Source organism: Apteryx mantelli, chromosome 8 (assembly GCF_036417845.1).
Source record: "Apteryx mantelli isolate bAptMan1 chromosome 8, bAptMan1.hap1, whole genome shotgun sequence".
In the NCBI taxonomy this organism is placed as follows: Eukaryota; Metazoa; Chordata; class Aves; order Apterygiformes; family Apterygidae; genus Apteryx; species Apteryx mantelli.
The window spans coordinates 15,175,601-15,199,366 of NC_089985.1; the positions used below are offsets into that span (position 1 = coordinate 15,175,601).

A 23,766-nucleotide genomic window follows, 5' to 3' on the forward strand; every position below is an offset into this window, starting at 1 on the left:
ATGCAGTTCTTCCCATTAGAAACTCTGCACAAGCGGCTTTTCCTCCGTACTAGGAGTACGCAGCCAGTCCAGCGCGGCGCTCAAGGCCTCCCCTGCCGGGGATCTGGCAACACCGTGGAGGCCCCGAGCGGCCGCCGCTTCCGCCGCTGTCCTTCCCCGGAGCGCAGCGGCGGCCGGGCAGCAGCGCGGCGGGCAGCGCGTCCCGCCCGGCCCCGCCCCACGCCGCGCCCATAAAGGCGGGGCGGGTCGCCCAGGGCGCCCCCTGGAGGCGGCGGCGGCTGCGCTCAGGCGTTCGCGGCGGGCAGCCCGGGCCCTGGCGGCTGGCGGCGGGGTCCTCGCGCGGCTGGCAGTGGGGCCGGGCCGCGGCGGAGCGGCGGCGGCCGGCGGCGGAGCAGCGGCGCGGCGCGGCGCGGCGCGAAGATGGCGGACGTGCTGAGCGTGCTGCGGCAGTACAACACGCAGAAGAAGGAGATCGTGGTGAAGGGCGACGAGGTGATCTTCGGCGAGTTCTCCTGGCCCAAGAACGTCAAGACCAACTATGTCATCTGGGGGTGAGCGCCGGGGCGGCGGGGCCGGGGCGGGCCGGGCCGGGGGGGAGGGAGAAGTTGCCCGAAGTTGGAGGAGCGCGGAGCGGCACGGAGCCCCGGGCCTGCGCCCCGCCGCGCGGGGGGCGGGCGGCCTCGCTGCGCCCCCCCGCGGAGGCGCCTCGGCAGGGCCCGCGGCCCTGCCCGCCCCGCCTGGGGGCTCCGGCGGGAGGCGGCCGGCGGCGCGGGCTCGTCCCCCTCGCGGAGCGGTGCGCGGTGCCGCCCGGGAGCCCGCTCCGGCCGGGCGGCCTCGCCGCTGCGTCGGGGAGCGCGCCCGGGGCGCCGCCCGGCGACTGCGAACCGGCGCCCCGGAGGGCGGCGCCGGCGTCCCCCGGGCTCGGGCGCGGTGGGGCCGGCGCCTGCCCCCGGCTCTCCCGCTGTCCCTGCGGCCCGGCGGTGCCGGAAGGTCCCAGCGGTGCCGGAAGGTCCCAGCGGTGCCGGAAGGTCCCAGCGGTGCCGGAAGGTCCCAGCGGTGCCGGGTCTTGCAGGCTCTCCCAAGGAGGTGGGGGAAGGCTGCTTCTCGGAGTTTGTTCTCTGTTGTCCGGTTGTCTTTTTTCTACCCTCTTTACCCCCCCACCCCATGAGTGTTATGTCTTTACCCCACTGGCTTCACTGGCCTGTTTCTCTTTTCACGAGTCTTTGTCTTGCGAAGCCAGTGAGGGCCGAAGCAACCCTCCCTCTGCGGCCACCTGCGAGCTCTGTCAAACTGTGCAGGCGCTTTGTGCTCCTCGCTCAGCCCGCTTCTAGCAGAGGCCTCTTCTGGGCTTGTCCTAATGCGGCCTGCTTCTTAGCTGTTCTTACCGTAATAAACGAGTAGAAATAATACTTCTGTTGCTTCAATGGTAGTACCAGTTAAAATTATTGTTTTTTAAAGAATTTCAGATTAGTTTTTGTACCTGTTGAGTTTTCTAGTTTGATAGGTATTGTTTACTATGCAGCGGAGTTCTTTTCTTCATTCTCCTTCCCTCTGTATTTAGAAGCTATCTGCTTTCAACTTTCTAAGTAGAAGGACGTCAGTGAATCCCTTTGAAACCCAAGAGAAAAATAATGCCTTCCATCAAATATTACGTAATGAAAGTTTCAGTTACCTGTAAAAGAGATTACACTATATTGTGAAGCTTGATTAAAAAAATAGAAGAACATATGGATTTTTCAAAGAAAACTTGCCTTTCAGTCTATGGCCTGGGATTTTTTTTTTTACGTTTTCATGATTATGCTAAGAATATTAGTATTGATTTAATATCCTGACTTTTATTGGGGGGGGGGAAGCAACCTATCCATTTATGTTAACTTGTAGAAAGATCTTTTTTTTTGTTTAACTGATTTTACTTTGCATTCAGTTTAAAACTAGAAATGTGCGATTTTATTACCTATTTCAAGTTTTCAGCAACTCATTTGGGATTTATTTGCACTTCCTGGCTGAGTGAGGGATACTGGTATCTAGACTGAAGAGGAAGAAAAGTCTTTGCATATGTGTATAAGTTTTAAAATTCTTGAAAAGTCTTAATTCTGTTTTCTTAAGCAAGTGTATAGACAGTTATGATGTTTCCCTTGCTTAAAGTTTTTCTCCTAGGCAATAATAAGTAACATCTAGCTAGACAGATGAGTTTTGTTGCTCTTCTGTAAGGAACAGAGAAACCGATATGCCAGCTGAATTCTGCTGCTGCTGCCTAGGAAAGCTTGAATTAGGCCCAGGCTCAATTAGGCCCAGAATCCTTAACAGAGGACACAAGACAGCCCCTGGAGAAAAAAATCTTATATGTTAACTATGAAGGTAAAGCTGCCTCGAGGAGGGTTTGTGGGTGAGAAGAGCAGAATAAAAGCAGCAGCATCATAATACCCGTCTATGCCCTCATCTCTAGCAACAGATTTGGGGTTTGGGTGTTGTGGTGTTTTGGTTTTTTTTTTTTTTGGTGTTTTTTTTTTTTTTTTTTTTTTTTTTTTTTTTTTTTGGAGTAAGTTAGTAAGTCTTGGCTTAGACCAGTGGCTTCTGAACTTTTTCGTAGGATCAGATTGTTACCAATCCACAACACGTCTTGTAAACCACTGTGCGACTATATCTGTCTAATCTTTAAATAGAAAACATTGCAAAAGTGAGACCAGTTCTGTAAGCCATGCTCAGTAGCTTTGGGACCACAGTTTTGGAGCCATTAATTTGTGTAATTGCCAAGCTTATGCAGGGACATAGCAGGAAGACCTTAGACACCTTTTAAGATTCAAAACCTTTCATATGCAGGTCACTCGACAGGATCTGAACTATGCTTGCAGTGAGCAGTTGTTAACAGCTTCATCTTTCATGAAGCAAGTATGATTTCAGTCTTAGGTGTCCACAATGTGGTTGCTGTAATTGCATCTCTACTAACAGTCTAGAGAGAGTAATCCAAGTCAGAATAGCAGTGGGGGCATTCTGTCCATTCTGGAATTAGAAGTAGTTCCCCTAGATATTTAACACTGTTGCTCCTTGAGCAGTTAGGCTGACAGAAGCCTGTACGGCTGCCAGAAGAGCTGTATTGCCCTGCAGTGTCTTCTCCCTGTGCTAGCACAAGTATCGGCCACACAGTGAATAGGTCTGAGGAACTGAGCCAGGTTAAAATTAACCTAGAAAAAAAATCCAAAAATTTATTTTAATCCAGGTTAGTTCTCAGATTTAGTTCACAAAACATAATTGTATGAACTCTCTTGCTGGCACAAGGAGAAGGCTAGATGGCCCAAGATTAGATGTTTTGTTTGTTTTGATCTGATGGTTGAGCTGTAGCCCCTGAAGAAGGATTGTTTGTTCAGTTTTAAAACCAAAGAAAGAAAATCAGCCCCACAAACTTACTTGCTTTGTTTACACAGTAGAGGGGTTTGTATGCATAGTTGAGAAACTTTTAAATAGTAAGCAGCTGGTCATGGGTGTTGTAATTTGTGTGATAGTCTGCATGTCTAGTCTTGTATTTTTGAAGATTACTGTTTTCCTTTGTGGATGAGATGCTGGCCTTTAGTACCTCTATAAAAATTCATGCTTTGGAACATGAGAGAGGAAAAAGAACAGTTAAAAATGAATAAACTCCCGGTGCCCATGGATTGAGAGTGAATGGATGAACTACAGATGAGTATCTGGTGATGAAACCAAGCCAATGAAACTCTCCTGCATTATATAAACGTTTTCTTCAGCTTTAAGTTGGAGTTTTATGGGTATTAAGAGTTGCATCTCTTAATAAAGAGAAGATAAAATGTACTGGACTTTCAAGGCCCAAATTTTAGGATTCTAATTTTTTATGAAATAATTGCTGAGATTAGTAGTATGAGAAGTAAGAGGATTAATTTATTTTGCTACTTTGGATGCTTGTAAAATTGAGCAAAGCAAGCTATGTTTAAATCAGCATGCTTTTAGTTCTTTGTTTATTGCAGGTTCTCACTGTCTGAATCTGCAGGGGTCAAAAATTGGTGCTGAAATGTCAGTTTAGACTGTTAAATTTTTCTCCTTGCTCTACAACTCCTTGCCCATCTGACACTTTTCCTTTAATAAGCAGTATCTTGTGTTATGTTCTTAATAAAACATCATCTTACAACCATAACGAGCATAGAGATTTCTTGTGTGTGTGGTTTAAGTGATGATGTACCAGATGTGTACTACTGAGCTTTGGCAATGCCTGTGGCTTTGTAATATCATATTTTCAAATTAATAGGGAACTGTTCAATATTAATTTTCTAAATTATGTCACTTATTGCTACATAGTGTAAATAAAAACTTGAATAGATAAATAGCTGAGCATTTTATATAATGTTCAGTGAATAAGATGCACTTCAAAGAAATAATGATTTTGAAGTGAGACTATCTAAAATGTTTGTTTTAAAACAGAAGTGATGAGTGCGTCACATGACATTGAATTCACTCCAAAGTGAAGTCTATGTGAAGGAAGCTTTTGTTGCTACCAGTACTCTGAATATTTTCACCACCTAATAAAAGGTAGCAGTGAACTAGTAAGGTGCTCAAAAAATTCCTTGCTGAGGAATCTAGTTTTGTTGACTGTAACTGTTAAGCCAACTTTTGGATAATAGTTTCCTAGCAGTAAAGATACTATGCCTCTTCCCATGTCTGTTACCAACAAAATATAATCCCCCATGTGGAGGCTAAGCTGTTGGAAGGAAGGAGCAGTAATAGTGAGATCCTTTATTCGACTAATCTCCCAGTATTTTGGGGTATTTTTCTCTCTGTGAATAAAGGTGTATTTGCTTTCTCGGGCAACATTATGAAAGTAATGTTTTCAACCTTTCTTCTGGTGATCAGTTCTGAATAGGTTGTTGGACACTTTCAATTTTAGTTTTGCATAGAAAAGCAGCAGTGGCATCGTGTGTGTGTGTGTGTGTGTGGAGAAAATGGTCTTACACTTCTGTCACATTTGGTAGGTGGTCATGTAGCTCTTGTAAGCTAGTCAGTTATAATTGAGGTGTAATTTTGTGATTTCCTCTTCCTTCCCCCGGTGAGCTTGCCACTTGTGTCAGGTGTTTCAATGCCTTCAATTCTTAGGGTGAGCCCTAAAGAAAGCCACTAAGCTTGGAGGGGAAACTCTTTATTGTTTTAATGAAAGTTCTTCTTCCTGAAATGTCAGACAGGTTTGGTCAAACTTCTGTGACAATCTTAAATTGTACAGTTTTGGCATGGCTTTCTGGTGGGCCATCTTCCTCGGGCTTTGAGATGAGCCTGTCGGTTTGGCCGGCCGGGGATGGGGAAGGTGCAGCAGGGAGGAACCCTGGTCTGGCAACTCAGGCAACTGTGCCGTGAAATTGCTGTGCTTGTCAAGTCGGTGGTTGTGCTGAGGGCTGTGAAAGTGGCAGGAGTGTCCCCTTCTCCGGGCAGCTGAAGTATTCAGGAAGCAGTTCTTGTTTTGGCCCTCCTGAGAGGACTGCACTGCCTCCCCAGCAAAATCTTCTAGTAACAGCAGGGGGAGGGGAGGGAGGAGCAGTAGCAGGGTAGTTAGGTTTCATGCATATGGAGCCAAACTGGAACTGGGATTTCTGTTTGGGTGGCTTTTTTTTTTTTTTTTTTTTTGGGGGGGGGGTTGCTGTTATGCAGCACAGATTCCTTTTTAGACTTTTCAAACAAGCTGTTTTGAAGCTGAGATTGAACTTAATGCTGCTCTGTTGCTAAGTGGTTTGACTTTAGTGTGGAAATTCATTGCAATTTTGTAGCCTGTGTTACTGGTTTAGGGTGCAATTAGTTTACAGTCACTCTTTACCTTTTGGCATCATTTTGAACCTTGTGCTCTGTAAAGTTCACTGAATTTGTGAATTCTGAATTCTTCACTGTGATATCCTTAGTGGTGCAAATTGTGTCTCATTATATACGAAGAACATGTAATGCTATTTTTTTTTCTCCATTTGTAGTTGAAATACATTCCTTTGCCTATCCCAAATAAGGTAGACAGTGCCTTTGACAAACAGAAAAATAAATATGTTTAAAATATAATAGAATATGTCCTTATGGTTTTCCAGTTCTTGCCTATTATATGTTATACGCCCTAGCCAGCTCTTATTTCTGATTATTCTGCCCAGTTTTTAATTCAGTCAGTGTAGAGACTGAAAGAACAAATATCTATTACTTGTATTTGATAACATGGTTGATAATTCACTAGTTTGGCTATAGCCTGGTTATAGTATTGGTGCCTGCTTTTTGAACTGTTTTCTACTAAGAAGTGAGGAGTTCACCAAATGAATATGTGTGGGTGAGGCAGAGGTTGTGGGGGTTAAATGTTAAAATTTTTTTTTCATGATGTTACAGGACAGGGAAAGAGGGTCAGCCCAGAGAATACTATACTTTGGATTCTATCTTGTTCCTGCTCAATAATGTGCACCTTTCACATCCTGTTTATGTCCGTCGTGCTGCAGTAAGTAGACCATATGGTATTTTTTTGTTTGTTTGTTTGTGATGAGTGATGCGAGCATAGTTACTGTCAGGAAATCATGATAGCATTTAAGTGTCTGAATTTGTCTGGGGAAAGAGAAAAAGATATACAGTGGAGTGTGTGTGTGTGTATATATGTATGTTTTGTGTGCATGTGCACATGTGTGTATACATGTGTAAAAAAAAAAAAAATACACTACCTATTTGCAAGTTTGTGATGAGTGCGGTTAGCATAGTTATCAGGAAATGATGGTAGCAGTTAAGCGGCTGAATTTGGCTGGGGAGAGGCGAAAAGATGTACAATGAAGTGTGTGTATGTATTTGTTGTGTGCATATGCTCACACGTTTATACATGCGTTAAAATAAGTCCACTACTACTTCTTTGCAAGTTTGAAATGAAGGAAGAAAAAGGCTGTTCTCCTTTTTAGTTTCATAGCAGACAACAATTTTTTTGTTTTGTGTAGTTGGACATACTCTAGGAAGTAATTGTATTTTTAAGCTAGGTGGCTATGGTCGCTTGGGAGGTGGGACACCTGTGTTCCTGTCTTTGTACAAATGAATAGTTTTCAGTAAAAGTGAAACATCTTCAGCAAGGGACACTGAGGGCATAACAGCCTAATGTCAAGTCTGCTGTCTTTTCAGACTGAAAACATTCCTGTGGTAAGAAGACCTGATAGGAAAGACCTGCTAGCATACCTAAATGGGGAAACATGTGAGTAATGTTTTCTGTTAACTTAGATGCATAGTGCTTTTCACTGCTTTATGTTGATGGGGCATATGAGGGTGGGTGAGGGGAAGGACAGTAAATAACAGTCGACTTGCAGCTTAATTGAATATATTGGGACTGCTCAAATGAAGCGTTTTTTTCATTTTTTGTTTTGTTCTGTTTAACTATTTTTATGGCACTTGGTAGGAGCTGCATTCCTACGTGCAGCTTTAGAACTGAACTGCTTATTTACTATTTATTAACACTTTTGGCTTAATATAATCACATGTTAGGATGCTCAGTGTTTACTTTTTCTTTCCCTACAGATTGTGGGAAACTTTATCAGTAATATGTGGATTTTGATGTGGGATAAATTCTTCAATATAACAGAACATGTCAAATCACTGCTTTTTCAGTTTAGCACTTTTTCCTGGTAATCAGTCATCTTAAAATTTTTGTTACCAATAGTCAGAGAAAAGAGATTTCTCTGTGACCAGAGAAAGATGCATATGACTTACTGTTTTAAGTTGCTGTGCTTTGTAGTTTTTCTTGGAATGTTTTAAAGTATGTTGGTATTTGAGATTGTCTATAATATAATAAAACGGCAATCAGCTGTTTTTGTATTTTCAAGGGACCCTCAGCTTGTCTTTCTTCCAAAAACTGGATGAACTAGTAGATCTTGATTCCAGATTATAAAGTAATTATCCTTGACTCTGTTAGCTTCTATGTGCTGTATACAGATCATAGAATTATTGACAAATTTGTTGGAAGGGACCACAGGAAGTCATCTGGTTCAAACCCCTTCTCAAAGAAGGGTCAAATGACCCAGAGCAGCATGATCTAACTTCATATTCAGTTGAGTTCTGAACGTCTCCTGGTTCAATGTTTGACCAGTCCCTCTCTGAATTTTTTTCCAAATACCTAGTTGGAATTTCCCTTGTTGCAGTCTGTCTGTTGTCATATGTCCTTTTATACTTAAACCTTTTTGTACTTAAATGAAATGTTGCGTTTGATTACAGCAACCTCATCAAGTATAGACAGAAGTGCTCCGCTTGAAATTGGTCTTCAGCGATCCACTCAAGGTACAGTTTAACTAAAAAACAACCTTAAGGTATGTTTTATGAAAGCATACTACAATGTTCTATTTTTAATGTCCTCTTTTTCTTGTAGTTAAAAGAGCAGCAGATGAAATACTAGCAGAAGCAAAGAAACCAAGAATAGAGGTAATGACAGTAACTGTCATCAATGCCAATTTTGGGGGGAGGGAAATGATTATATTATTTATCTATTTTTGTAGCAGTTCAGCTTAGCTACCTATCCTCTAGGTGCACACGTTACACCTGTTAGTGTGCAAGTGAACTGGAAAGAGTTTGAATTTAAGAATTTCAGCCTCTGCTTTAGACTTGAGAATTTTACTTGCTAGAAATTCTAACATGTTAAGTGTATGTTCTGATATGAAAGGGGAAAGCTTAGCCACATATATCTGTAAGTACCTGCAAGTTGGACTACATTTGTGTGCTACACATCTAGTTGGAAATCTGTCCGCCAAGAACTGTGTGATTGGGATCTGAATGCTGTTTAATGACTAATTACTGTTATTTGCCATTCATAACTTGGCATTGTAAGTTAAATGTTAGTTTTAGCTCTGTCATTGGATATTTCTTATTTATTTTACCAGTTATTTTAGTTTTTTTGTAGCAGTATAAGAAACTGTTGTCCTTATGATTACTATTATCTGGTGCTATGTCTTAGGTAATTAGTTTAACAGTGTGTTTGCACAAGTACCTCTTAATAAAAGCAATGTGTCTTGTTATTACACACATGTTTTTACTTATTCACAGTTGTTTTTAAAAACTGACTTAATACTTTTTTCTTTTTTTAACTGTGTTCATCCAGTTAAGTCTCCTCTGCCAATTATTATAAAACTGTATGTCTATATTTTCAGGGTAGTGAGGATTTGATCTTAGAAGGGGAATTGTTGAAAATATATAAATTCACTTATTCCAGAGTTGGATTTGAACATTGTTTGTGCTTAGATGCAACTGTATAAGAATTATAAGAACTATGCATTCTTAATGGTACATGAGCAGATGATTGCTATGAGATGACCTACTGATGATCTTAAGTTCTCCATTACCCTGTGTGGTTATGGTGCTATTATGTTTTGAAACTGCAGTCCTGCAACATCATGATTTGGAGAATCAAGAATTTTGTGTGTGGTCCTAATGTAACTTATGGCCATCTTTTGTTTCTTTATTGCTCTGCCAGCTCAGAGGCTTTTTTTATAAGCTATTCAAAGGTCATCTCATTCTAGAGATCCAAGTTGTCTCCTAATATATGATCATGACTGGTTTTGTTGTGCTTCAGCCTTTTCAAAGAGCTTTTTAGCGATAAGACAAACTTGATGCCGACTTAAGTTTTGCTGGGGAGCAAAACAAATTGACTGTGAGTGGTTCCAGCACTAGGAAGCTGAAATGATGGCATAAAATTACATCTTTCTCTACTTACGTATGTCTCTCAAATGCAGTTTGAGTAACTGGAGCCTTCCTTACTTGTGACTGGTTTTTATGTACATTGGGAATGTCACTTATAAAAGTTCTGCATTAAGATGTAACAGTTCTAAGCAATTCTTTTCTTTAAAAAATATCATTGATTAAATATCTAGGCAAATTTGAGTGTCAGGTAAGTTTTCCTTAAATATATATGTGTGTGTATGTAATTTCCTACATAAATACATGCTTTGGGTGCCAACTTAGTCCTCTGGCTGTTTTTATTTGTACTGTTGTCTGAACAAGACTTTTTAGGAGGGAGTGGTAGTTTTGTTTTTATTATTCTAATTATGCATGGTGGTTCTTAGGAGGAAATTTCCAATAGCTGCACAGTTAACACTAGTACAAAGTTAAAAAATGCTTGGAAATAAAGACAGTCCTTACTTATCCAAAAAATTAAATTCTGAATAGCTTTAATTCTAGTTTTATTTATTTTATTAAAAAGAGAACACACAAAAAATAAAACATTACTGTTACTGCTAGGATGAAGAGTGTGTGCGTCTTGACAAGGAGCGTTTGGCAGCTCGGTTGGAAGGACATAAAGAAGGTATCGTGCAAACAGAGCAGATCAGGTAGGAATATTTTTTCCTATAGATAGTACTTAATTAAAGGGCTGGTAACAATTCTATTCAGGACACCCATTCTTATTTCTGTCCAGCAGCTCTCAGTGAATGTCTCCCTCCCTTAGGTACTAGCATCAGTAGCTCTTAAGGAGGTGGAATTTTGTGCGACTAGTCAAGCTACTGGAAGTTCAGAGCTCCTGGCGTGGGGTTATCTGTTTGTCTTCAGAAGTGAGCAGACAGTTTACCTTTTTCCCCCTAATCTGCTGTTTCTGCTTTCTTCTGCCCCGGTGTTTAAGCAGTCCAATACAATGAGAAGAACTGCTAAGGGAAGCTGGTGATCTTGTGCTGTATTTCAAAGAAAAGAAAACTGTATTGAGGAATGTGTCTTGCATACAAGAGGGGGGAAACACTGTAAAAGCAGATCCAGGGGTGACAGGACCCCTGTTTGAGTCCCTGCTTTTCAGTAGCATGCATAGGTGAGGTTCTTGGTGAGCTTCTGAGGAGACAGTAGGCTATCAGAGGATAATGTACAGTTATTGCCATAAACGGTAATTAATATTGCAAGTGCTTCAAACCTTTAATGCCTGGTCACCTTTCCTTTTCCATTGTACCCATCCGGAATTCTGTAGAGAATGACAACTGTCTTTTGGGTTGTGTCTTCCCAAAGTCAGGCAGAGAGGAAATGAAATTATAGCAAGACCTTGTTGATGCTAAGAATTTTAGGCTTAGTGAGCACTTAGCAGGATACCAGATAGTTAATTATCAGATATGTAAGTTCAGAAGTCTAAGATAAAGCTAGTTGCTTAATTCCCATTGTGTTTCAGCTCTCAGAATGTAAAATAGGATTTGTACTTCCTGCAGTTAAGGTGTATGAGTATGGATTAACTTTCTGCTTTGTTGGCATTGAATTTTGCAAATAACTAGTTTCTCAAGAATGCATTTGGTCTATCAAGTGAAAATTATTTTTTGCACATAGGTAATATTATGAATCCTTGTCTGCCCCTATATCAGGATTAAATTTATCAGTTAACTTTGTAACAATTAATGTAGCAAGTGTTTATAGAATACATAATTATACCTAAGCGCATGAAAAATATCTTTTGATTATCATGTTCCTGTCTGTCTCCTGTGTGGGTGTACTTAAAAGCAAACTGCAGAAAAAAGATCTGATTGCCACACCTGACTAAAAATCAAAAGTATAATGATTTATTCACTGTTTTGTGCAAACTACTTTAATAATTTGGATGCTAGTTTGAGTGTATTGAGTCATCTTTTTTTTAAGTACCAGGCAATGCTGCAGTGAGAATTACTGAATATAATTACTTTGTATCCTATGTTTATTGACTTTTAATACAAGGTGTAAAAGACTGCCCTTTTAAAAGTGGAAACAACACAGGCACTGAGATTGGGGTGTGTGCATGTTACTCTTGTTACTGTATGTCTAGCAGCAACAAAAAGAAGTTCCTTTTCTAGTAGCTTAGCTGCACAAATGGAGTGCTTCATAACCAGTGGTGGTTGTATTAATTTTTCAAGGTGATCTCAAAAAAATCATGTAAAATTGGATTAGGTATGTGCAGTTAGGTGTGTCCAGTTCAGTCCTTTTTATTCTTCAGCTCACCTGGAAAAGAACAGGGATCACTGGCAATCAAATTCTACTGTGTGTACAATTAAAAGCAAACACAGGTAAAGATATTGCAGTCTTGGATTGAGCCGACCACCTCAAGTACAGCTTAATGAGGGCAAAGTTACTACCATTTGTTGTTTGTTTGGCCTACGTGCTCTGTTCTGGTAACACTGATTTTCCAAGTGGCCAAGTTCACGTTGCAGAACTTCAACCAGAAATTAGACTAATGCTTTGCACGTCTTGCAACAATCAGGGATTCATTGACTGGACACAAAGTGGTAATCCACTATCAATAACAGGGAGCTCAAATTCAATTAACATTGTAAATGGAAGTGTTCATCCTGGTGCTTTAAATTTGTTGTCTTCACTGCTACTTGTTATAGCAGGGATTTTTTTAGTGCTGTATGGAGTCTTGTAGACCTGTATGGAATCTTCTTGCAGAAAAATGGTTCTAATGTCCAAAATAGCACTGTCAGCTTATATGCAATCTTTAAGTATACGTAAGGTGACTTATGATTTATGGCATAGCTATCAACTTTAAGCAGAAGGACATTCACAGTTTTTTTCAGGAGACTCTTTTGTGCTGTTATTCAGTCTCTTCTGCTGTTTTTGCTCATTTAGGTCCTTGTCTGAAGCCATGTCTGTGGAAAAAATTGCTGCTATCAAAGCAAAAATCATGGCAAAGAAAAGATCCACTATCAAAACTGATCTGGATGATGACATAACAGCTCTTAAACAGAGAAGTTTTGTTGATGCTGAGGTGGATGTAACCAGAGATATCGTCAGCAGGGAGAGAGTATGGAGGACAAGAACTACAATCTTACAAAGCACAGGCAAGGTAATGTTCTAGTTATGGAACTATTTTTATGAAGAAATAAACTACCTTCTTTTCTCACTTCTGTATCTCTAGCCTGGTAACTACAGATGGTTGGGGGAATTATGCTTAGGGTGCCAGGTAAAGGTAAGCTGGAAGGCTGTTGACACACTGACAAAAGAGTTGGTTCTTAGCTTGTTGCAGTATGCCTAAAATACATCTTAAAATACTTGCTTCAGCCATTTAAAAGATACCAGATAATCACTTAATTCCTCTCGAACAAAGCTGGCTTGAGCTCTACAGTTGGGAAGGCTACATGAAATAAGTGCCTATAGGTTTAAAACAGACGAGAGAAATCAGTGAAAAGGGGGAACTAACAGGAGAAGTAGCAACATGCAAGCTTTCCCTATACTGTAGAGATATTTGGTACTAAATTTCTTTAGGAAGCAGTAAGTATTTCTAATAGATTGCAAATGTCCATTTTCCAGAGTTTATTGTTAAATTGTGCCCTTTGCCTTCACTTCTTCTGTAAGTGGTACCACAGGAAAATAATGTTTAGAAGTAAACAAATTCCCAATTTTTTTCTTGCTGTATTTTTAACAGTAGTTTACATAGCAGTCATTTTCACAACTTAGACTGGTGGCCTTAGTGATGAAATAAACATTCCTGAGTTACGAGGTTATTACTAGGGATGTGGCACGTATCTTTCCCTGCAAGCACAAGCAGAGGGGCTGTTGTTGCTTTGAGTCTGAGAGGTTTGTAGTGATCTCACTGCTAAACAGTTGATGATAAATTGGTAAAACATTGAACATCTTTGTCATACTAAATGTTTATATTGCAGGAGTCTGGGTGGCTTTTTTCTCCTGTAGTGAATTATTCATGGCATTCATATGTTTACATTTCCCCCCCCCCCCCACTATTGCTTCAGTCTGAGACAGCTCCTCAAGCCCTCCTCTCCACAGAGAGAAGCTGCTGTGTGTGAACTTAACCAAACTTCTCTGTAGTAAACATGGATGCAGGTAGGTTAAGATGCAAAAGGAAAATGCTAGGAAGGCCCAGCACAAAAGCTATCAGCCTCACCAGCTTTCTGACAGTTTTCCTCTGTTTCTGATGTATTTGGAAAGAGTACTGACTCCTTCAGTAAGATGATTCTCAAAATTCTGTTTAGCTGGCAGTAATCTAACTTTACATTTATGGAGCATTTACTATTTCTCCATTTGGATGCAATTTACAATTCTGACATTGGCATTTTTTTTCTTCAGATAGCCTTCTCTGCTTTATATAACTGCCAGGGTTTTTTACAGTCTTCACATGATCTACTGTTCTTTTTCACATCTTTAGAAGTTTTCATGGTGCTTGCATTCTGCCCTTTTAGATGCTGCTTTTAATTTTCCTTTGATAAGCATCTTCATTGTTATGTAGTTCCCCTTACTTGAAGTTAAATGGTGGTGGATTTTTTCTGCATGTGGATTTTTTTCCTCTCTACAACAAGAATGTTGAATTTAAGCGCATTGATACTGTTATTACAGAGTATTCAGCAGCTACATCTCAAAGTAGGTCTTAAGGACTAAGAGATGCTTTTCCTTTTATGACTTTTCTGGCCAGTTGCTCCAAGAAGCAATTGCTTATGATAACTAAATAATTAATCGCTGCATCACTTTCCTGACGCTTATCCAGTCCTCAAGGTAACTGCAGTCTCTCACAGTTACTGTGTTTTCTTTGGATGTCTCTCTGAAATATATTACTGTCCCTGTTAAGATTCAGTGGTTGGCAGGATAGCCCTAATATTTTAATGATTTGGTATAGATTGCCATTCATTATATTTACCTTATTTGACTCTAAGCTTTCTGTGATGCAGAGCTCAGCTCCTTTATCTGCATGACCCCCTCTGTTACTCTTATGTAACTTGTACTCAGATATTGCAGTGATCCCTGGCTATCTTTTTACTGGATTTCTGAGATCACTATTGTTTTTAAAACTGGACATTTCAAAACTGGGTACCCATCCTTTTTGTTTTAGAATTGCTAGAACTAGAATTATTGTTGAGGCATTTTTTCGTAGTTTTCTATCTGATTGTTAAGTATTTCTACCTTCTTTTGAAAATAGTGTTTGATTTAATCCCTAATGAGTGAGTCATCCTGCACTGTCTGTTTTAAGCATCTGTTGGCCTTCCCCAAGACTTTAGTGTAGTCTTCTAGAGTTTGTGAATAAAGTGATATTTTTATAAAATCACTTTTCAGATTCAAATTCCATTTGTTTAGTCTAAGGTTTTCCCTCCTACTATAGTAGCTTCATTGTTTAGAAGGGATTTTAATTTCAGGTTTGAGTGAAGACATGCAACATTGCTGTTTTGGTGAGTCAGGTGATAGTCTAGCCAGTTTAAAACGCAGTCAGATTTCAAAAACAGTAAAAGTGCTTGATACTAGAGCTGGTTCTGAATTCCCTTATCATTCTTTTAACGGCCCCAGTTGTTGGCAGCTTTAAGAAATTCATCTCATTTAGCCACACTCTTCACACAGTCCAATTCTCATTGTTGATCTTCTAAACAAACACAAAAATCAGGGTAAGGGAATTGCTGTCTTCTGGCCTAATACAGCTATAGATGCTGGGAGAAAGTAGTAGTACAGGTATAGCAAGCAAAGTTTAGAAAAGAAAGTGGAAGTTACTTAATCTGTGAGTTGATATTTGGACAAGGTGTCTTGCTGCTGTATGTGGCTCTTTTTTTTTTTGGTAGCCTTGTTTTGTATTTCATAAATTCATAAATAAGCAGTTAATGAACAGCTAATAGTTTAGGATGCTTAGGTACACCGTGTTGGAAGTGTATGAATAAGTTCTTGATACTGCGTTGCTATTGACTATGAAACCTGTTTCTAGAGCGCAAGTTAAGCTTGTCTTGTAAGATTTCATATATTTTAAATCAGTCTGAGCTGAAATGTCTGGTGAAGGTATGTCAGAACAGATATTTACACTCATGAAACTGCAAATCTTGGGAGAATACTAGCAAAGACTTCTTCTGTAACTACTTATTGCGAGAACCTTTGTATATTGAAGTGGATATGTTCTCAGGTAGCTGAAGATTGAACCTATACATAGTATATTCACCATCAGAAGTGTTTGGAGTATTAAATTTTGATTTTTTGCCTTGCAGGCATTTCCCTTCTTGACTGTGTACATGTTTTTAAATAAATGAACCATTGAACATTGAGTAAAAACCTTTATTTTGTGTTTAAACTGCAGCTGATTCCCTCCTTTCAGCTGTTTCCCCTCTATCTCTATCCATCCATGGATGGAATCTTTGATTTATTCATTTACTTATTTATTTTAAATAATTTCCCATAGCAGGCTTCAGCAATCCTTTCTGAAGCAAAAACCTTTTTGTTCCTTCTCTACTGTAAATGCGTTCATAGCACTTGAATTCATCCTATAGGAACAAATGAAAGTAGTCTGTGTAGGGGTTTCAGCCTTCACAGGAATATTTGCAAGAAGTCTTTCTGTCTCAGTGACTTCTCATGTACTCAGATTAAAAGGTCGGTTTTCCTGGAAGCTCAGGATTATTTCTCAGATAAGCAGCATGGTAACAGAAGAGGCTGGGTTGAACACATTTTATTTGTGTGGAGAAATCTAGAACTGAAAACTTGGAAATGCTTATGAGACTTTGAGCAGTGTTCTCATGGCAATAGTGTGTGTTGAGCATTTCTGATGCTTTTCTAAAAAGCTTTCATCCTTTTCTTTCTAGGGATTACTGCTAATACTTTAACTAAATTTCGGGGATATCGTGTGATATTTTCTTGCAGGTGCAGATATATTAAATTTTCTTGAGTGAACTCTAACCCTATGTGCAGGAGAAAAAGCATAATCCATGCTATCCAGCCTATGGCCAGGCTGAAGAGTTACACCACACAGCCTTTCCAGGTCGTTTCAGCTAACGAGCTGGAACAAGTGCTGTGTGTGCTTTATTTGTGTGAGTACAGAGACACACGTGTATGGGTCTGGGTACATGCAGCAACTGCATGGGAGTTGTCCAGCTGCAGGACTTGTGGATCTCTTGGCCTCTTTTAAGATATCTCCAGATAGCTTCTCTGCTGGCTTCCCTGAGCCTTCTGCAAGTCTTTCTGAGGTACAGCAAGGCACTAGGAGTTTTGAGCAACCCGTAAGGCGTCTTAAATTATTGAATGCCTGGGTGCATTCCAGGAAGAAGATTGTCCATTTGGATCTATACAGTAGATAATTGCTAGTATTTTATTTTACTTACCTGTTCTGAATTGCCATTGTTGCCTGTAGGGAAATGTGCCCTTGTAAGGGTCTGAGAGACAGCATCAGAGTAGAACTGTAAAAATTAGATGTAGGAAATGTGAATTTGAGGTAAAAAAAGAATTTGTAATGGAATTAGCTTTGTATTAGATTGAAGAGTGATCAGTATTTATTTTAGTGTGTTACAACTTGTTACAGGATCACAATTTTATCCAACTTGTCCCTGTAGCTTAGTTTCATAACGCTTGAATTGTAGAAGGTTTATCTTTTTGTCAATATAAGATTGTTTCTTTATGTACATATTACTTATTTGCTAGATCTAGGTTGAAGCAAAGTCTCATTTTATTACTTCTTGATGCTTCCTTTCTGCAAACTGTCAAATCTGAGTCTGTCTCAATCTGCATAGTTAATCCTCTCCTTGCTTAATATTTACTTTCCATAAAAATTAAGAGAATATCCTGCGCTATGACTTTTTAAGATTAAAAAAAGATTTCTTCTGTCTTCTTTCCTTTCTAATGAAGTAAACCTAAAGTGAAATAAAATGTTCTTCTGCCTTAATCCCAGTGTTTTATATTCTCTTTGGAAGTACTTAGATAAGGCTATGTAGCTGATATTTTTCTTAAGCCCCATTTTGAAAGCTCAGGAATCTTCTCTGTATTACAAAAACCAATTTGTTTCAATAAACAACTCTTGGAGGGGGGGAACCCTTCATCACTTTTCAGATTTAATGTTGTTGGTTATTGTGATTGTCATAATGTTCCAGTTATCTGTGCTCATCTTTGGAAAAGAGGGCTGCTGACACCCTGTGTATTGTGAAAAGGGCATGATTACAGAGGGGTTTGGACTCGGGTCTAACTTCACTTTAGAGAACATGACTGCAAGTTGTATGTATTAAATTCCATAATCTTGGTGCTTGTTTTTGTGGGTTTTTTTTTCCTGCTTTTGGGAACCTTGTTTGTGTGCATGGTGATAAGTTTGGAACTGAGTAAGATGATTGGAGTGATTACAGCTGACCTAGCTAGAGGGACTATTGCTTTCCTGGTATGTGGCATTTACTGTGGGTATAACACACAATTGCAAACTTATCTAATACAAAGTCTTTCTCTAAACTACTTCAGAACATTGTTCCTCTGTGGTTTTCTTTATTCCTGAATATAGGTATTAAATTGCAGGACTCTTCATTTTTCCCAAATGAATCCCATCTTTATGGTGGTCAATATTTCTAATTGTGTTACACCCTTTGTGTTATTTCCTGAAAAATACTACTACTGCAGTTAGTGTTTGCATGCTTTTATTTTTGAAAAATTAAGATCTTCTTATTCATATCCATTTTAAAAATTATATATTTGAAATAAAAGCTGCAAGAAAGCTTCTTTAAAGTTACTTCCAGTTCTTATTTTTGTTCCAACATCTTTTGAGTGTTCTTGTCAGCGAAGTTATCTGTAAGGGGATTACAACTCACAGTTATAATCACAATTTCAGTATGATTTTTATATGTTCTTGTAACTGTAAAAGATTTCACTTAAAATAATGTTTATAGCAGACTAATATAGTATTTTAAACTAATCATTTGTGCCAGCTAAAAACTCTGAGAGAAAAATTTGGAAATTTCAAAGGAACTCTTTGATTGTAAAAGCAGTTTTATATACGGGCTCTAGGTGGCAGAATTGTTCTACGTTTCTGAAATTCACACTAGTGGTGCACTTAATAGCCAAATTGAAATGGGGAAGGTATGCCAAGTTAATAGAAAGTACTATCCTCATTAGTGCTCTCAAATGGAACAAGCGTATGGTTTTAAAATGGTTGTGCACAAATGTAATGGAAGGATATAGCTTATGTTCCCAAACTGCACTTTATTCGCTTACTTACTAACCCCAGAAGACTGCTGTATTACTGCTAGACAGTAGTGATGTTTTGAATACAGCACATAAAGGAAAGATGGGCCAGATCATGAAATTTTATTCATTTCGAATAATACTGTATCTTGTTGTGTAAATAGGTGCCTCAAATTCATCAGAAAGCTTGTAGAATAAAACATTGTCTTAATGAAAATTTCAGGTCTGCTGTGAAGTAACTTCACCATACTCCAGCACTACTTCTGTGACTAAAAAAAAAACCCATACATTTTCATATGCTGCCTTTATAGCAAAAATAACCTCAGATTACTTAGGGTTTTTTATTTGCAGGTTTTATGAAATGATTTTTTTTCAGGATATTATAATGTTATTGTTCTTTCAGACTTCTCTATTAGCCTTTATTCGAGTTAAATATTTCAGATGTCTTTCATATAAACTCTTTTGCTATAAAAACTTAGTGAATAAAATGTAATAATATGGAACAAATGAGGAGTGAAACTTATTGAAAATATATCCAGAAATATTTAAGGGTAATAGCTATATGTTTTTGGTTTAGTACAGTAGACTGTAGTATCATTTAACCTTTCTGACTGGAGCATAAAGAAACATTATTTGATTCCCAGAGTAGCTTTCTGTGAAAGGTACTGTCTGATTTCTTTTGTTGTTTTTTTGTTTTGAATTTTTTCCTTGCAGTTAGTTTTCTACATGTTCCATAGTCTGATAATTTGAAAATTTATTAATAAAACCGAATTTGTTACTAGGCCACACACTCTACTTCAGTTGCTTAGCTATATAAATTCCAGTACTTGATTGACAATTTCTTACATTACTACTGTCCTGAAAGCACAACTGAAAAGACCTCTTTATTTTGGCAATCCTTTCTTAAATTGTTTGTGCATTAACATGTCTTCTGTTTCAAGCATATTGTTTTATGAATTACTGTAACATGTTATGTACAGGTCAGATGTGTGTGGAGAAGAGTTTGAGAGATGCCATGAGCTCTCTGCAAGGACACCTGTATCTGGCAGGAATATGGCCTGCGTCAGTGCAGCTGAACATCTTCTGTTCTTTACGTGTTACTCAGATCAAAAGAAGGAAAGGAGTAGGAGAGGCGCGTGTCTGTGTAATTCAAAAAGGAGCAGGAATTTGATCACAGCTAGACTGTTCAAGATCATATTTCCAGCTGTGGTGTTCAGTTTAAGAGCTCCTGTGTTAGGTGAAGAAAGATGCACTTGAACTTAACATTTGTGAAACTTGTTGGGATTTTATAGTTGGAATAAGCACAGCGCAGAAAGTATCAGTAATTCATGTAGCCATTCCACCAATGTATTTGCATGCTTGCAGTTACTGCAAATGTCCCTGAATATTAAGTTTGTACATGTTCAGCCTTTTGATTCTGAGGGCAAGCTAACTACACAATATTAAGTGCAATGCTTTAAGACTATCTTCACTTGAAAAGAACAAGGAGAAGAACAAATCAGCTTCAGTGGTGAATGATTTATGAATTGAAGATACTTTTAGTTAATTAGAGTGATGCTTTAAAGGACCCTGGATTTAAATGTGCACTTAAATTTTAAACTTAATTTGCAGTTTCAGTTTATGCTTTGGTTGTTAAGTTTTTAATTCCTGCCATACTTCTATGGGACCACCTGGATACTGTTGGCATATCTCATGCCATGCAATGTATAGGAAAATGTGTGATGGGAATGTCACATTTCTGGTACAGCATCATGCCTGTCAGTTTGTCAGTGACTGCAAGGGATTTCACAGAATATCTGAGCACAACAAACACCTGTAAAGTGTGGTAGGGCACTTGATTTTTTTTCTTTCTCCGTAAGTATGTCCATAACTGTGGACAATGTTTATAGTGTTCTACAACTCTTGACTATCCTGAGATGCAGATCAAAGGAATCCTTATTGTGAGCTCAAGTAAGGGGTTATAGGATCATTTCTAGGCTCTCCTGTCTCTGCAGTGAAATACTATTATGTAATATCTGGTATAAATTCTTCATATGTGTAGGAATATTTTGAAGCTGGTTAAGCAATGCTGCATAATGCTGTATATTTCCTAATTTCATATACCACATTTCATCTTGTATTTTTGTGTGGATAAACGAAATAAAGTGGGGAAAAAAAAACCACTTTTGCCAGCCAGATAAAGCTATGATTGTGACTAGAAGTCTTTGTTAGTGAGCCATTAGGGTTATGGCTTCTTACAGAAATTAAGTACAGGTTACAGAATAAAGATTGCGGTCTCTTATTTAGAACAAACTATGCCCTATTTAAAAGTAGTTTGATTGCAAAAGCAATCTTGTTAGTGATGCAGCTTCACTGAAATTCTTCCTCAGAAGATCAGGTTGACTTCATCTGCTTTTGTATTTCTCCTCGAACAGCCTGGCGTTAAATTAACGCCAGTGATAGTTACCACTATGTTATGTTGATCGCTATGCTGGTGGGAGATAGAGCATCTGTGCCAGTAAATTTTGAAAATTAACATACTGTTGTTGCAGGCTTTCCTAAAGAAAATATGACTTTTTTTTTCCTGTAAGAAAATAGTTCACTATGTTTATCTGCCCATAGCTCCTGTTCTTCTTGATATCCTCTATTGGCTACCATCCTTTTTCCCTTTTAATTTACATCTTGTGCATGGGTGGTCTTTTTAGGGGAATGGATGAGGATGGGAAGAAGAAACTATCATTGTAGGGCTTTATTTAAAACAAAACAAAAAAACCCAAGAGCCTGATTAGATAGTTGCTGAAACATTGCCTCTCTTTTCCAGTGTGATGAATTATTATTAGGAGCAGGCATGGTTGGAATCAACAGAGCTTTCATAGCAATAGCAGTACTCCAGAGAGAGAAAAACAAAAATTGATGAAGTTGCCATTAAATACCAAGGATTTTCTTAAGTATTGTTTTTAACCATGTTCAGATTTCTTAAGGATTTAATGCAGAGGCACATAAGTTTTTTCTTCTGCTCTGTGCCCCAAACCAGAAGGTTTTGGTAATAAAAATAATACATTTTGTATTAAGTTTAACTAAACTTAAACTTCAGGGCAGAAGATAGGGGCTGATCATGATTTGACCTCTTTAGAGATGAACAATGAAAATTTGCTGTTTTTCCCATCCATCAGGGCTTTGCAAACCAGTCAGTAGCTGTAATGGCATTCTTGCTCAATCACTTTCTGTCACAGCAATGTAATCCTGCATCCCAGAACAAGTCAATGAACAACAAGATGATCATCTTAGTTTGAATGTTTATTAAAACACTGTTGTTTTTCCCCTGCCAAACAAATATTAGTTGTGGCCTTGGGGGACCTGCATTTTCACGCTGTCAAAGAAAACATGAGCAAGAACACTTTGTAATGCCATGCTTATTGATGACTTCTTTTCTCAGTGGTCTGGAAAAATCCTAGTTTTTAGCTGTTGTAAATTAAAACTTGGTCCAGAACATGCAATTTCAGGTTACCAAAACCCGAGATGCTTACATGCCTTTGAAAAATCCATAATTTGAAATGTAAACCTGATTTTAAGAGTATGGTGAATGTAGGTTTTATGAATGAAATATGAAAGGGAAAGCTACTTGTAGTTTCTTTGTGACTGAAAGAAGCCTTGGCTTCTACGTGGACATCACTCTTCTAAATTCTTCCTTTTATTAATTAGCTCCCCCCCCCCCTCCTGAATTTCAGAAGACTGAGTAGTTTGTCATTTCCAGGAGGTAGTATGTGTTGAAACACAGCAATGGCTTTTGTGATTGATATGCTGCCTGGTCCAGAGGTTGGAAGAAATCTGTGGATTTCCAGTAAAAGCCTGTGGTTAGACTCATTTTTCGAAGAACAGACCTGAGTTTGAGTATTCTTCTATAACTGATATGTGCGTGGCTCACAGCTCTTTAAAGTCCTGTCCCGTGCGCCCCCCCCCCCCCCCCGATTTCTGTAACTGGAGAGAACTTCAAACACAGTTTTGTGAGAGCTCTTTAAGTCTTTGTGAAAAGAACTATTTTTGTGCAAGGAATGGCTTTGCCTTTCTAAGTCATTTTTGGTGGCCTTCCATTTCAGCCCCTCCATCTTGGAGTCACCTGACAACACACTAACTGAGGGTAGCTAAAACTAATCTGGAGCAGCTTTAAGAGTCCTACAAAATTCATGCTGGAAGTTTTGATTTTATAATTTTTGCATATGTTTTGTAATGCCAATGGTGTTGATTACACTTCAGTGTTAGCATAGAATAGTCTGAAAGAATCTAAGTATTTTATGAATACTTTCTACTCTTCTGAACCAGTAATAAAGTTATTTTCATACAGTAACTGATAGACGGTTCCTTTTAGTGATGAGCCATTGCTGAAAGTTGTCAGTAAAGGATGCTGTTGCGTACACACCATCACCATAAACTCAGAGTGCCTCGAGAGAGTTAATATAATAATAAGCATAAGCTCGTTTTGCTTAGAACAAAACAATCCTGGTAATATTACCTGGAGGAGTGTGTTTAAGAGCCTTGACCAGTGTCTGTTCAGTAGTGCCTTGGTGGCTTGGGGTGATCTGACAAAACACCGCACAAAACTGTTAAGAAATCTTACCTTGGCTCGTTCTCGACTCCCGGATTTGTGTGTGTAATCTCTGTACTTGCTTTCTCCCGTTCAGACTGGGAAGCTGAACTGCTCAAAAGTTATTTGGTGCCAGATGGAATGAGGTGATTCATATAATTCAAAATAAATAATAAAGGAAATGAATTACATCACAGTATGACAGAGGCATGGCCATGAACAACTGAAAACCAGTTCAAGTATGTTGTGCTCTGTTCAAGAGCTGTGTTGGAAGCGTGGGAGGCAGCTGCCTACCTGCGTGGCCTTGCTGCCCCTGGCAGGAGCAGGGGAGCCCTCCTGGGGGCTCGGGAGGATGCCGCCCGCAGCAGCGGGGAGGCAGGCGGGGGGAGCGC

General features: G+C 39.2%; 1 protein-coding gene across 1 annotated transcript in view; it reads left to right on the top strand.

Annotated features, from left to right (window-relative positions):
- The first annotated feature begins 361 nt into the window (after positions 1-361).
- CDC73 (cell division cycle 73) overlaps positions 362-23,766 on the top strand; it is a 108,717-nt gene continuing 85,312 nt past the window's right edge. The window contains exons 1-7 of the mRNA XM_067300764.1: positions 362-551; positions 6,349-6,454; positions 7,114-7,183; positions 8,197-8,259; positions 8,348-8,400; positions 10,210-10,298; positions 12,535-12,751. Coding sequence (XP_067156865.1) covers positions 421-551; positions 6,349-6,454; positions 7,114-7,183; positions 8,197-8,259; positions 8,348-8,400; positions 10,210-10,298; positions 12,535-12,751 — 729 coding nt within the window. The 5' untranslated portion in view covers positions 362-420. The remainder of the gene's footprint in view (positions 552-6,348; positions 6,455-7,113; positions 7,184-8,196; positions 8,260-8,347; positions 8,401-10,209; positions 10,299-12,534; positions 12,752-23,766) is intronic.